General features: G+C 32.6%; 1 protein-coding gene across 1 annotated transcript; it reads right to left on the bottom strand.

Annotated features, from left to right (window-relative positions):
• Positions 1-4,498: 4,498 nt before the first annotated feature.
• Positions 4,499-12,115, bottom strand: LOC114410195 (cytochrome P450 714A1-like). The gene is made up of 5 exons (XM_028374033.1): positions 11,521-12,115; positions 8,440-8,666; positions 6,633-6,886; positions 5,703-6,087; positions 4,499-5,085 (listed from the first exon to the last, which is right to left on the bottom strand). The coding sequence occupies exons 1-5, from the start codon at positions 11,825-11,827 to the stop codon at positions 4,660-4,662; spliced, it is 1,599 nt and encodes a 532-aa protein (XP_028229834.1). The 5' UTR covers positions 11,828-12,115; the 3' UTR covers positions 4,499-4,659.
• Between the last annotated feature and the right edge of the window lie 2,464 nt (positions 12,116-14,579).

Genomic DNA, 14,579 nt, shown 5'->3' on the forward strand with positions numbered 1-14,579 from the left:
TAATCAATGTTACTACTTCTGAATTGAAATTAATAGCATTTGTTATGATTTTTTTTTACATTCGTAAAATATTTTATGATTTCAATTTTTTTTTAAAAATACCACTTTAAAGTCATAAAAAAATTATGACTTGTAAAACATAATTTTTTTTTGGAATCGTAAATAAATTTATGACTTTAATCTTTTTTGCATGTATATTTTTTTAAAAAAAATTGTTATTTATTTTAATTATTTAATGAATTAATGTATGTTTTATTTTATTTAGTTTTATTTAATATTTCTGTTTTTTTATATGGTTTTGTTTAATATTTTTGTATATTATTTTATTTAATATATTTTTTATATTTAATATTTTTCTATATTTCTTAATAATGTTCTGATACAACTTCCCTCTATTCAAAGATATTTCCCCTATCCACATGTCATCTCAAAAAAAAAAAAAAATTCTCCCACCTTCCACCCAGCATGGCTATTAAACCAATGTCTTTTTTTTTTCTCACCCACATGCCCCCATTAGATCTCTCTACTGTAAAGAATTTCTTCCTGAATATCTTTCCCCCAAAAAATAATTATGATGACCATATTTAGACACCAAAACTCCTTTTCACATCCCTTAAGTTGGTTGTAGCATCATTCACCTCCATTTACCTAACAAAGCTTCATTAAACAAGAAATTTTTTTTTATGCCTAAACCTCCCTTTGACTTTGGTTTGCATACATTACTCGAACTCACTCAAGATATTTCATGCTTTACTTGTTCTTCCCCCACAAAAATTCTCTTTACAATTTTCCAACTCCACTCAGTAACCTAAAGAAGGAAAAAAAAAGGAGAAGAAGGAGGATAACACTGAGTTAATAGAGTTACCCTCCCTCTTAGGGATAAAGATTTACTTGACCACATTAAGAGTCTACTTTTTGATTTTATGGATAATAGGACTCCAAGTAGCTTCTCTTCTTGGATTAGCACCAATAGGGATACCCAAAAATAAATTAAAGGTATCTCCATGATACCACAATTGAGTAAACTGACAAAAGTTCTCAAGCTTCCTATATCCACCATCACCCCTATCAACCTACCCTTATGAAAATTCATTTCTAATCCGGACGCCATCTCAAAGCATCTCAATGTAGCCTTTATGCACATGACATTTTGCACCAAGGGCTCAACAAAGAAAAGATTATCATCTACAAACTGCATTAATGACACCTCCACATTATTCTTCCCTACTTTGTATCCTGAAAACAAGCCACCCATATGAGCCATCCTCATCAAGCCACTCAACCCTTTTGCCACCACCAAAAACAAAAATGGTACCAATAGATCACCTTGTTTTAGGCCTCTAGACATTGTAAACTATTCAGTTGGATTTTCGTTCACCAATACTGATATAGTAACAAACTCCAAGCATCCTTTCACCCATTTATTCCATGTCTCACAAAACCATAACCTCCTTAACATGTAATAAAGAAAGCTCCAACTAATTGAGTCATAAGCCTTTTCGAAATCCACCTTAAAAACTAAACAACCCCTTATTCTCCTTCTAGTATCTTCAACTACTTTATTTGCCACAAGCACCCCATGAAGCATGTTGCAACCTCCAATGAAAACACATTGTCTTTCATCAATGATGGCCTTTAAAACTCCCTTCATTTTCTTAGCCAACACCTTAATGATTACTTTATAAATGCCAAAGATATAGGTCCCAATGTCATTCAAACCTAGTGGGTTATCTACTTTCGAAATCATAGCTATGAATGATGGATTCCCCCCTCTAGGAATCTTACCATGAGCCCATAACTCCTTCATCATCAAAATAAATTCATGCTTCAAAGCCTCCCGACATCTCTTCATAAAATTGAAGTTGAAACCATCTGCCCAAGACTTTTATCACCCCCACAATCTCATACCACCTCCTTAATCTAATATTCACTAAAAAAATTGACATAACTGAGAATTTGCCTCCACACCAATTTTAGGAAAGTCCGCCCCATCTAATAGGGGCCTTTCACCCAAGGCTCATAAAATCTCTCACAAAAGAACTCCTTGATCTTGTTTTTTACTCTAGTAGAATCCTCCACCGAACTCCCATCAATCTATAACCCTCTTCATTTATTTTTTTCCTCTAGTTAACCAAAGTGTGAAAGTACTTGGTATTTTCGTCCCCCTCCCTCACTCATTTAGATCTAGCTTTTTAATACATCAAGGAACCATGCCTTTTGGAAAGTTTTTAAAATTCCTTCATCATTTGTCTTGTACATTTTATCTCATCCTCTTATAAGCCTTCATCCTCATCTTTAACATCCAGAATATTGATGTTAACAACTAACTCCTCAATCTTCTTGTTTAATTCCTCATGCTCCTCCTTGTTCTAAATCCTTAACTCCTTTCTAAGCTGCTTCAATTTTTCCTTTTGCACAAAAGTAACCCACCCTTAAGCCTCTGATTCTTTCCACTTGGTATCCATTGAGAACCTTGGAGGGTTTAGGGCACCAACCAATCACCACATTCTTCATGACAATTGGGCAATGATGTGACAGATTCCTATCCAACACGTATTCCTCAGACACCAGGTACTTGTCCAGTCTACTCTTAGAATAAGAGTTAGACCTATACAGGTAAAACTCCTACCAATCAACGGAATATCTTCAAGCCTCATTTAAAAAATAAAGCTATTAAATGCTTCCATCTCCCTCCCACCTGTTGGATTGTTGAAGTTATCCCCTCTTTCTTCTAACTTTATAATTGAAGTTACCTTTCTTCCAAATACCCGTAATTCCCAAGAAACCAACCCCCGAGAAATGATCAGTGACATCAAAAACACCTTTTTCTCCAAATAGTTAATAATCCACCAGATGAGTTGATTGTTGAATGTTGGTAGAACTCCAACTATGAATCTCCCCAAATAGATGAACACACCGTGAACGAAATTGTTTCCAAATTAGTCTCTTGGAAACATGTCAATTGGATCCCTTTTGCTCTAATAAGGTCTCTAATCCTCCTCCAATTTATCCCCCCCAGCAAATATCTCATGTTGTAGCTTAGAACAATCATGAGCACATCTTGCCATCCCTTTCAATGTTGTTGTTTCCCAGGTCTAGTTTCTATCTAACATCTCTCATTCCCATTTCAAATATTCTTTCCTCCATTTTTCTTTATCACATCTCCCTGTAACCCCCATAACCTTTTTGCCTCAGCCTAGTCATCCTTAACAACCAAGGAACTGCTGTGGAAAGACCTAGCCTATCTTTATTTAGAGACTCAATCCCTCCTAAAATCTTTTAATTTTTATTTTTTGTACTTCCTTCCGCTTTCCCTTTAGCACCTATCCTATAGTTGTAACTGGGCCCTCCCCACCTTCTCCCACCCCTGTCTCCTTTTCATTTGTCAAACCTTTCGTCTTCTTACTTGCCGCTTTGTGAGAGCATGATGCCTCTGACCCTTTCCTACCCCTTCTGTGTTTCATTCCATCACACATATGTTCTAAACAGAGAGACCTCTGTTGTATCTGCTCAACAAATCCCAAAAAAGTGGATTTGTTTTTGAATTCTAATAGACCCTTCCTCCCCCACCTCCCTGCATACCATCCTTACTTGGCCCTCAGATTGCTTTTCTGTACCATCAGCATTAAATGCTTGACAAAGACTATCTCCATTACCCAAACTACCCTCCTTGCTAACGTCCACTTTCGTTTTTCCGTTCACCGTCGCCGGCAATCGATCACCCTCCGGTTTCTTTGTCCTCCATATCTTCCTCCTTACCTAGACACTCTGAAAAGCTAGATTTATAACCCCTATGATTGATGAGCCATCAACTGATCTGAGTCTCTCTTCACCATAGCATGTGTCAATAGTAACCCTTTGTATTTCCATCTCCTCTACGATCCTCACTGTATAAGACCTCCCTTCAATCTCAGACATCTGGTTGTGCAAATATTTTTGTAAAGAAAGTGTGAATAAGAACTCTGGCATACTCTAAATTTGTCATGTTTAGAGTATCCTCATCCACTGATAGCATCTCCCCCATTATCTCTACCATATTTTTAAAGCATTGTGGATTCCAGATATGGAGTAAAATGCCAACATGTATCCTCACCTTTTGGTTTCCTGTGGCTTGCTCTAGAGACCACGGTACAATATATTCAAATATCTCGTTAAGCCACTCCTTTGCTCCGTCAATCATGTTCTTCAAATCCTCTCCCACCAGAGGACTCAATAAGACTAGGTTATCCCCTAACCTTCTCGTAGATACTAAGTTTAGTCCTTCCATGAAAAATAGCTCTTGAATACCCTCCCTTTGTATAGAGACATGTGTTCTTTAACCACTCCAAATGAGTTGCCTCCACCATGATGACTTGTTCATGTCTGTCACCCTTTCTGCTGGTTTCACCAAAATGTGTTTTCCTCTAAATCCGTCACATGCAAAAAATATCTGGAACCTTGTTGCTTTGGACTTGACTTAATTATAAATATAAATATATACACATCTAAAAGCAAAGGATTAAAGTAAAGAAGAAACTTTTCTATAACCTAAACAATAGTTTTATGTCTACAATACACATACAAACATATGCAAAAATCTTTGTGTCATAAGAAAAACTAAATGCTTGCACGTTAATGAAAATAAAAGTTGAATTATTTGTGTCATTAGCTATGAGCCGATCAAATCTCCTGAATGAGAATATGTACACCATGTCCCGGTTCTACAATCATTCTATATGCCGGAGAATGCCTATAACTAGGAGACAAAGAGAAGCTAAACTTGGAGATGATAAGTGCTAGCACAACCTTCAATTGAACCATTGCAAAGTTCTTTCCCAAGCACAAGCGGGTACCCAATCCAAATGGCACATAAGCATGTGGAAACCTGCAAGCCTTGGAGACACCCTCGCTAAACCTTTCTGGTTTAAACTCATTTGCATCTGGTCCCCAAATTTCAGGATCTCTATGCAGTGTTGGGATCAGAGTCCATAAACAAACGCCTTTAGGAACATTGAGGTTTCCAATTTGGATATCTTCATATGCCTCCCTTGAAACAAAGGCTGCTGGTGGGTATAAACGTAGCACTTCTTTAATCACCATAGCCACCTGTAAACAGCAATCAACCAGAATGAAAAGGGTTTATAAAGTGTCAAAAAATGTGAAATCAAGTGGGATTTGAGGCAAGTTCTTCCTCCTTTAGAGAGGGAGAGTACATTTGTATGTAGTGAGGAAGAAAATGGTTTATTTCTTAGTGGATTGTCAAATTTTAACATGATAAGCTTATGTTCATAACTTTTGTTTATCTTTTTTCTTAGTAAACAATAAATAGGTACATTACAAAAGAAAAAAAGTAATTTCAAAAGTATATATGTATATGACTTGACTTGACCTTTGTTAACATATATAGAACATGTTTGGTTTGCAGTTGTGAAATTACGTTTGAGGCAAAAGTAATTTTGTCAACAGATGAGTACTGTTGCTTTTGCATTCGTTTTACTTTTATCAATTGGATATGCATTGGAACACACGCATCGTAGCATTTTCAACTGCAAACCAAAGATACACCCAGTCTGTTGTCTAATAGAAATTAAACTTAGTATAACATTAGGGATCCATACTAACATACAAATACAACAAGCTAATATAGTATAAAAAAAAATACATATTATCAATGACATGCAAGACTAATTATATGCTTCCACAAAATCAAACTGCATGTGTACCGTTTTCAACAGAGGGACAGAATCTGCATCTGGTACACCATTGGGGCAAAGTTCAGCCACCTCAGTCCTTATACGGGTCTGCCATTCAGGGTGCAAAGCAAGAAGCATCAGACACCAAGAGGCTGCAACAGCTGTGGTTTCATGGCCAGCAAAGTAAATGTTTTTGCAGTTATCCACAATGAAACGCTTGGAGAAGTCCTTCCCCAGACTCTGATCAGTCATTGCTGCTTCCAACAGCAACTGCATCAAATCCTTCTCTGATGAGGATGTCCCTGAGCACTCCCTCTTGCGTTCCTCCACCAACTCCCAGATCAGTGACTCTATCTCTTTCTCCAAACTTGCTATCTCGTTTTGCTTCTTTGACGACAAATGCTTCAGTTTGTCACTGCCATTAATTAATAATCAGTAAGTTTTAGACTACAATTAAATTCACCATTCTTAGTTACTTTGTATAAGGCTTTAATGACACACTCAATGTTATATAGATTTTAGATAAAGCTAATTAGAAATTTAATACTTGTACCACACATTATATGATGGTTTTTGGTTTAACTTAAGTGGCACTCGTGAATTCAAGTGTCACACATACAATTATGCATATGTACGTGTATGAATGTAAGAGTTGTACTATAAGATAGTGGAGTTTTAAAAGAGAAAAATGTATTTTAAGTCTCCCAAATTTTGGGCAAATTTAATTTTAATTCTTATATTTTAAAAATAATAGTGGTTTTGGTGGCTCTCGTATTCTTATAATGTGGTAGCTATGGTTCAGAGTCCTGTACTTTATTTTAACTTGTCTAAAGATAATATCTAACATAATTTAAAATACAATAACTAAAATCACCATTTTTAAAATGTAAGAAGTAAAACTAACTTTGATGAAATCTTGAGTGACTTAAAACACATTAGAATAATACAGCATTGGCATACCGGAAACTGCTGAGCCCAAAAAGGAAGCCACCATGCTTGGACATGGCCTTCTGTATGCTTCTAAGCTTTGAGAAGACTTCTTTTCCCTTGGAATAAGAATGGCCAAAGCAAACCCTTGAAATAACATCAGCTGAGAAGCCCCTCAAATCTACATCCACTTTAACTTCAGCTGTGGCACTTCCTTGGCTCTCAATAAATTGCTCCCATTTTAGTAGTAATGGCTGTGCTGACTCTATCATTAGGCCCACCATACCCTGCCATAGTTATTAGGAATCAGAGGTGAAGAATTGGTGAGGGAAAAAGAAGCTTGAGAGCTTGAAGATTGAAAATGCTCAAAAGGAATCATATTGAAAATTAATAAGATGAGAATTATACAATGGGGGACTCTTATACACAGAGCTAATTGGATTAACCATTCCTAACTAATTTTGTAACTTCCTAACTCACTAACTTTCTATTACCTCTATTAATAGTGATGAATTTCACTTCAGATACACTGTTGACTGTCCTACCACGTTTTCTTTCTGCTCACCAAGGATCATTTATTTAATTTTTTCTTTTATACAACAACGACGACGAAGATTAAACTTAAATTTCCATACATACTATCTAAACTTCATTATTAGACCAATTCTACTGGATTGGATCTTTTTTTTAATTATTGAAAGAGAGGGCGAGCCCTGGTGCAGCGGTAAAGTTGTGCCTTGGTGACTTGTTGGTCATGGGTTCGAATCTGGAAACAGCCTCTTTGCATATGCAAGGGTAAGGCTGCGTACAACATCCCTCCCCCATACCTTCGCATAGCGAAGAGCCTCTGGGCAATGGGGTACGAAGTTTTAAAGTTGATCCATGTAGCCGACCCCACCTAGTGGGATAAGGCGTTGTTGTTGTTGTTGTTGACTGATTGAATCTGAAAACAGCTTCTTTGCATATGCAAGAGGAAGGTTGCATACATTGACTCTCCCTCATATCTTGGAATAACTAGAAGCCTCATGACACTGGAATACTTACTTTTAGACATATATTCAAAGCCTGGCTAGATTATTTGGTTGATAACATAAGCTCTGCGACGGTTCAGGTGGGGTACTTTCCTATAAAGTAAACAGGTAAAGAGGGACTTCCCTATCCATGCTTTAATTCACTTTCATTTCCCTCCAAAGAATTGAATTAAAAATTAATTTCATCTTCTAGATAGAGCAGGTACAATTGCTACTAGCAGGTGATAATTTTTTATGTGGGGCAGGCACTGCATATATGTGCAAATAATGTACTACTATACTCTTCTAGAAATATGTCACAAAGCAAGTTAGGTACTGAAAATAGGTAAAATTACCAGAAGAAGGACTGCATGTAAAAACAAACCAAGATAATTGTTGTCTTAAAGACAGAGGGGGTGCTCACAAAAATTTATCGTTTATGATAGAGTTAACTTGAAAAGTGTACTTTAGATAGTATGGACATCACAAGGACATGAATATATGATACCGGATATATATACCAAATTTTAAAAATTACTAGTATAAGATAAAAATAAATATAAACACAATGCATAAATTAGTATAAAATAAAAATCTTAAAAATACGAATTATTATAGTTATCGTAAAATAATAAATCTATTTAATTATTGTGGTACTCCTATTTGTTACATTAATATAAAAAAAATATAAAATATAATCAGAAGTATTTAAATTGTTCCTAAAATGTCTACTTACAAATACATAAACGTATATATCCAAGACAAATAAGACTTACACAGATAATTAAGTTGAGGTATTAACAGATATATAGTTACAAATTTATATATACCTTAACTTTGTCCATGAAGAACTCAGCTGCAACAAGTTTCCTCTGTTGGGCCCAACTGAGCCCGTTGGCTCTCAAAATGCCATTGCCAAGCATAGGAGCAAGTTTGTTTGTTATATAAGTAGGCTTACCCAAATCCAAAGTGATGCACTGATTCATTTCTCTCACTAGATCTGGTTGGTTCACATACAGGTGTTGCTTCATCCCTGTGGAGTAAGTGTACAGTAGACCTGCATGACCAGATATTCATATTCATGTCTCCAAATCATTAATTGTTAGATGCATAATGCACACCATTTTGTACAAATTTTGATCTTATATACTCACTCGAGACTTATGTATAAGAAAAAAATGATCCGGTATGTTGGATTTAAATATAAATAAATATAATTAATTTTGTTTTATTTAATGTTATTATTTCTAAAACATTTGTTATTGAATTCTAATTCTATTTTTAATGTCTTATTTTTATTCATGATAATAAGTTTGAATGAATGATATTTTAGAAATAATCTTATCTTGAGATTTAGAAAATTAAATGATGTCAAATAATTTTTTTAATCAGTGTAAAAATAATTAATTATTTTTACTTATATATTAATTTAAAGAAAATAATAATGATAAAGACACTCAATGTTAGTCCTATCATTTAATGGCCCCCATTTTAGATAACCCCGATGCTATGCTCTCCCCATTGGAGAAGTACAAGTAGCAATACATTCATTAAGATTTTTTTTTTTGTTTAAGGATCATGTATTAAGTATTAACAATATAAAACAATTTTAGATTGTCAACCAATAACAAATTATTATTGTTGTAATTTAAAAAATGATTATTATAAAAGTCAATCATAAATGATGATTATAAAATTGTTTAAGTCTCATTTTTTTATTTAATGTATCTTTGTGATTTTATAGTTTTTAATAAATTTATAATGAAAAGTGGGTTAGAAGAAATATGATAAAAAAAAAAGGTTTTATTAACTCTTTCAAAATTGTATATGTATATGTTTTGAGTATAATTTTTTCGTTCAATAAAGAAAGAAAGAGAAAATAGAAAGTATGAGAGAGAATAATTAATAGGATAATAAATAAGATAAATCTTGACTTGTTATATATAGACTACAGCATAGGCCCATGAGTACCCAAATTGAAACACAACAACAGCTGTAAAGTTGACAACTACAAATGTATAATAAGAATTTTGCAGATCAGTCTAAATATAGAAGATAAGATACTCATGTATCTTCTGGACCCCACATTGGTCAAACTTATTATCTGTCTTTATTAGTTTTGTTTTTTTCTTAATTTTTTTTCTTTTGCATTTAATTGCATATACCTTAAGAATAAAAATTCAAGGGAGTTGCTATGCATATACAGAAATCTAAAAAAATTGGTACAATTATTTTTTTATCAATAGTGGAATGAGAGAGAAGGGAAGAAAAAGCTTCTCTCAATAGTAGTTCCAAAACCTTTAAATTTTCAAAAATGTCATAGAATTTGTCAAATTTCAATCCAATTTTTGTAACAAAATATGGATTGTAGCAACAAGTGAAGAAACCTCTTGTTTTTTTGTTCCGTAAGTTGCAAATACAGGCAAGACAATTATACAAATGATCAAACAGGAAGGATACAATAACTGAAATCATAAATAATCGTCAATTACAACTTAAAAATGAAAGATTTATATTGTGTAGATTAATTCAAAAAAATTGAAAATGTTTAACCATAATGCATAAATTACTTAAAAGAAGATGAAAAGGATATGATCCTTCTTTTCTGGTTCATCATCTATTATTGGCTTTTAAAAGTGTCAAGGTCATGTTTACTTTAGAAAAATCTCGGCTTTTTCTCTGCCATCCCAATCCCAATCTCAATTTTTCCCACTTGCAAACTATATACTCCACCATAAAGACGAGACGAACGAGGAATGTTCAAAAAGATTGCTGTCATGTCTAAAACTCAACCAATTCGGTAACACCAAATGCATAAACACAGGGCTTTTTTGCCCCTTGGATCTTGGTTCACCGTTAAAGAAGAAAACATTGCAAAAACTGAAAAAAAAAAACGTGATAGCACCATGTCTTGTTGAAATTAGTGCTCCAACAGAGTTGCACATTTAGGCACAGATGCACCTAGCTAGACTTTCGGCAAAAGTTAATAACCTATCTTTAAATTCATGATTGCCAAATTTTGAAACTATTTGACACGCCCATAGTTTTTTACTCCATACTTTAGGATAAATTTCTTCCTAAATTCTTATTAAGAAAAGAAAATAAGAAGTTAAAATCAATTGAGGGTGTATTTGGATTATAATTCTGTTGAACATAATCAATGGTTTTTTTTTCAGTAGTGTTGTTCTTTTTTGGTTATGTGCTTTGGAAAGTGTGAACTAATGTTTGGAGCTTCAGAAACGACAAATTAAACGCAGCCGTTATAGTGCATGTTTGGATTGGTGGTGAGCTGAACTCACCATGATTTTTGGAAGCAAAAATCATAGAGTCTCACCATGATTTCTCACCACACTAGAGAGTAGCTTTAAGGCTACCATGATTTCACACGGCGGTTCCAAACACGCTCATAACCTGTTTGAGTGGTTGAGAAGGAGGGTTTAAGGGGAAGGAATAAGAAAAAGAAAAGTGGTGAATTCGAATTTCCTTAATAACATTGGCTTCATAAAAATAAAAAAAACTTATAACCTGTTTGGTTCAGCATTTGAGGCAAAAGATCCCAGTCCATTGAGAAGCTAAAAAGTCTAGCTTCTCTGCCTTTTGAAATTCTTGACGCAAAAATCATAGGATACACACGTCTTAGACGAGTAAACAAGCATACACTTATACACTTCAACTTTTAAAGAAATTAGATGAGAACACTTATATAAACATAAGTCCTTAAGTTATTTCTTTATTTTCTTCTGTTAAGAATAAATTTATTCAAACAGGTCTAAATCTATAATAAAAAAATGCAGAATTTTTTAACCAGGTTTCTAGTTATCCAACATCCTCAGCACCAGATTTGTTTACATACATAAAACATTTTTAAAAAAATGGTAAAGATTAATAGATCAAAAGTAAGAGAAGGGTACCATATTGTTTCCTCCAGTGTTCAAAATAGGGGAAGAGGGTTGCAGTGTAGTCATGTGCTAGAAACTGATCAGAAAGGTCGGAGTTGCAAGTGGAAGCAGCTTTGGCCTGAGATTGAATTCTTTGCATATCAGGCAGATTCCCATGTAGAAAAGAAGGTGGAGGCCCTTTTATACCTTGCATTTGTAGCCTCTTCCTCAACCTTTGAGACTCATGCCACAAATTACCATACACAGAAAGAATCCAGCTTAGAATCCCCACAACAGCAACTGAAAAAACCAGTTTCATTGCCAGAAAAAACTCCTCCATATCTCTCCCTTCCTTTCTTCTGCCTCTTGCTTACACTCTTGTAATCTAAGTGCTACACAACACATAAAAACTATAACTAATGTGTCAGGGAGCAAAAAAGCTGATTACTTTAGCCAGTTGCAGAGTTTTATTATATGTATTAGAGCATAGAGAAAGGGGTGGGAGAGAGATAGAAAAGTGGTTTCTGTCCAGTAAGAGGTGGTGAAAGAATCTATAAATGCAATCGGGGAATGAATCGCTAGGAAAGTAGACAAGAAGCTGAGAATAAGGACTACAACAGGAGGAGCCACTGACATATGCAAAAGCTTTAAATATATGCATGAATGAATGTTACTATGATATTATATTATAGACAAATGATAAGAGTCTCATAAGAATATTAGTAAAAGAATTTAAACTATAAATATTTTTATTGAGGTAAAAATTATATTATTAGTAAAAAAAAATTGTTTTTTATATCATTTACATAATAAATATTTTTTAAAATTTTTATTTATGTTAGGACACTAAGACTCTATATTATATGTGCACATGCTTTCATGAGTGGAAACTCCTATGTTAATTGACCACGAGTCAAATGATTTAAAGGAATAAGCATTTGTTTATTCATTAAATTAAATTATTATAAGTAAATGTAACAAATTAAGGAGATATTTACAAGTTATATTATTTTTATATCATGTATTATTAATACATTTTACTCAATAAAAATCATATATGATATAACTTATCAATAAGTTATTGTCCAAGTAATATTAAAGTTAATTTTTTAAATAAAATTTTGAATTCAAATCTTATAGATAAAAAATATATTTGGAAGAAAAAAAATTATTAAAGGTGATTTTTTATTTTCCGACGTATATTTGTTATTAACAAAATTGATGAGTTCGTTGACACTAATATTATGGATAAAAAAATATAAGATATAACTGGAGTTACAAAACAAAATGACTGTATAAAAAACTAAAAAGTATATTATATTTATAATGTTTTTTTTTATGATATGCGAACTTAGTAACTTTTATTTGGCAATGCACTGGACGCTATTGGTAGCATATTCCTTTCAGCTTTAAAGCTAAAGAGATACCAAAGTACAGCGTACTTGATGTAGAGAGATCGTTCCTATTCGTCTTTATTTATTTTTTTCTCTATGTCAAGTTTCTGTATATTATTTTGGTAAAGAATGATATGTGATGCTTGGTTTATGAAGTGGGGGAAACTTAATGAACTTGTTGTTGATGACACCTCCCCTGTCCTCTGTCGATTATTTGGTGTGATGCTTGGTTTATATGTTTAATTATATATTTAAATAAACTGTAAAAAAATATACATATATGTTTATATATATATATATATATATATATATATCTTCGAATGTATAATAATAATAGTAATAATAGAAACAATAATATATCTATTAATTTATACTTTTAATTATTAATTTAACAATTTTTAAAAACAATCAAATTAAAAAATATAGATATATAAGTAAATTAAAATTAAACATAATTATTATTTTTTTGCTGAAGTTTCTCTGATGAAGACAAAAGTATTAATTAATGTTATTAATATAATATTTATATAAATGCATAAATAAACCAATTTTCTTCTATACAACATTGATTATTATAATTATTAAATATAATATATATTAATTTAATATTATATCATCATACTTTTAAAAATATTTGCAAAAAACCTTTATATCCCATGCAAAAGCTAATCATAGAATACAACATTCATAATTAGTGAATAGGTTAAAAAATCACTAACCTCGAGATCTTTCATGAGTACAATGCTTTATAGACATAGTTTTGTACCAATATTAGTAAAAAAAATGTTATCTTAATGAAATATTTTTATGGCAAATTAACACAACATTAAGAACATAAGAAGAATAATAAGTTTTTCACTTTAATCATTACAAAGTCTCAGGAAAAAAACATGCAAAACCTTTAAAAAAAAATGGAGAAGCTACTTCAAATGTATGGATAACAATAAAATTTCATTTCATCAAATAAACCTTTGGATTTCAATTACATTGTCTATCATGCAATTAGTCTCAATGGAATCAAACATTTATTATAAAGGGTAAATAGATTTTTGAACTAACATCTATAATTTTAAATGATTGAGATAGTAAATAACAATACTGATAATTATACAAAAATTTTAAACTTACACAACAACTGCAAACCTACACTACAAACATCAGTTTTGGACCTCCACTTGACTATTTTTATCTTTTATACAACATCAGTTAAAACACTAAGAATTGGTTTATGGGAATGTACGTGTAAAAATGAAAACCCTAAAATTAAAAAATTCACAAAAAATCGATGCTCATAAATAGAATGAGAAAAAGATAAGATGAAGGTACCAATATACTAATTAGTTACCAACCAAAAATGATGTTGAAAGATGGAAAGGAACAAATGGGAAAGATGCTAAGGAAAAATCAATTAAAGCCTTAGAGGAACAAGATGTGAAGGTTGAAACTCTTAAGGAATGAGAGGGTGAAACTTACTCAACAATGACTTTTGCTTTAGGGAGACAACTCTGTAAGAGTTGAAAGAAAGTTGGAGGCAAATAGTTGTGATGCTAGGATAAGGGTTATGTTAAGGTTAAAATGAAAAAAAAAGAATATATTGATGGTTGATAAAATAGACTCCAACATGACTATATTGATGGTTGGTAAAAGAATATACTAGTGCTCAAACCAACTTCGGTCTATTTATTGGGACTTTTGCTA

This window comes from Glycine soja, chromosome 4, assembly GCF_004193775.1.
Source record: "Glycine soja cultivar W05 chromosome 4, ASM419377v2, whole genome shotgun sequence".
Lineage (NCBI taxonomy): Eukaryota > Viridiplantae > Streptophyta > Magnoliopsida > Fabales > Fabaceae > Glycine > Glycine soja.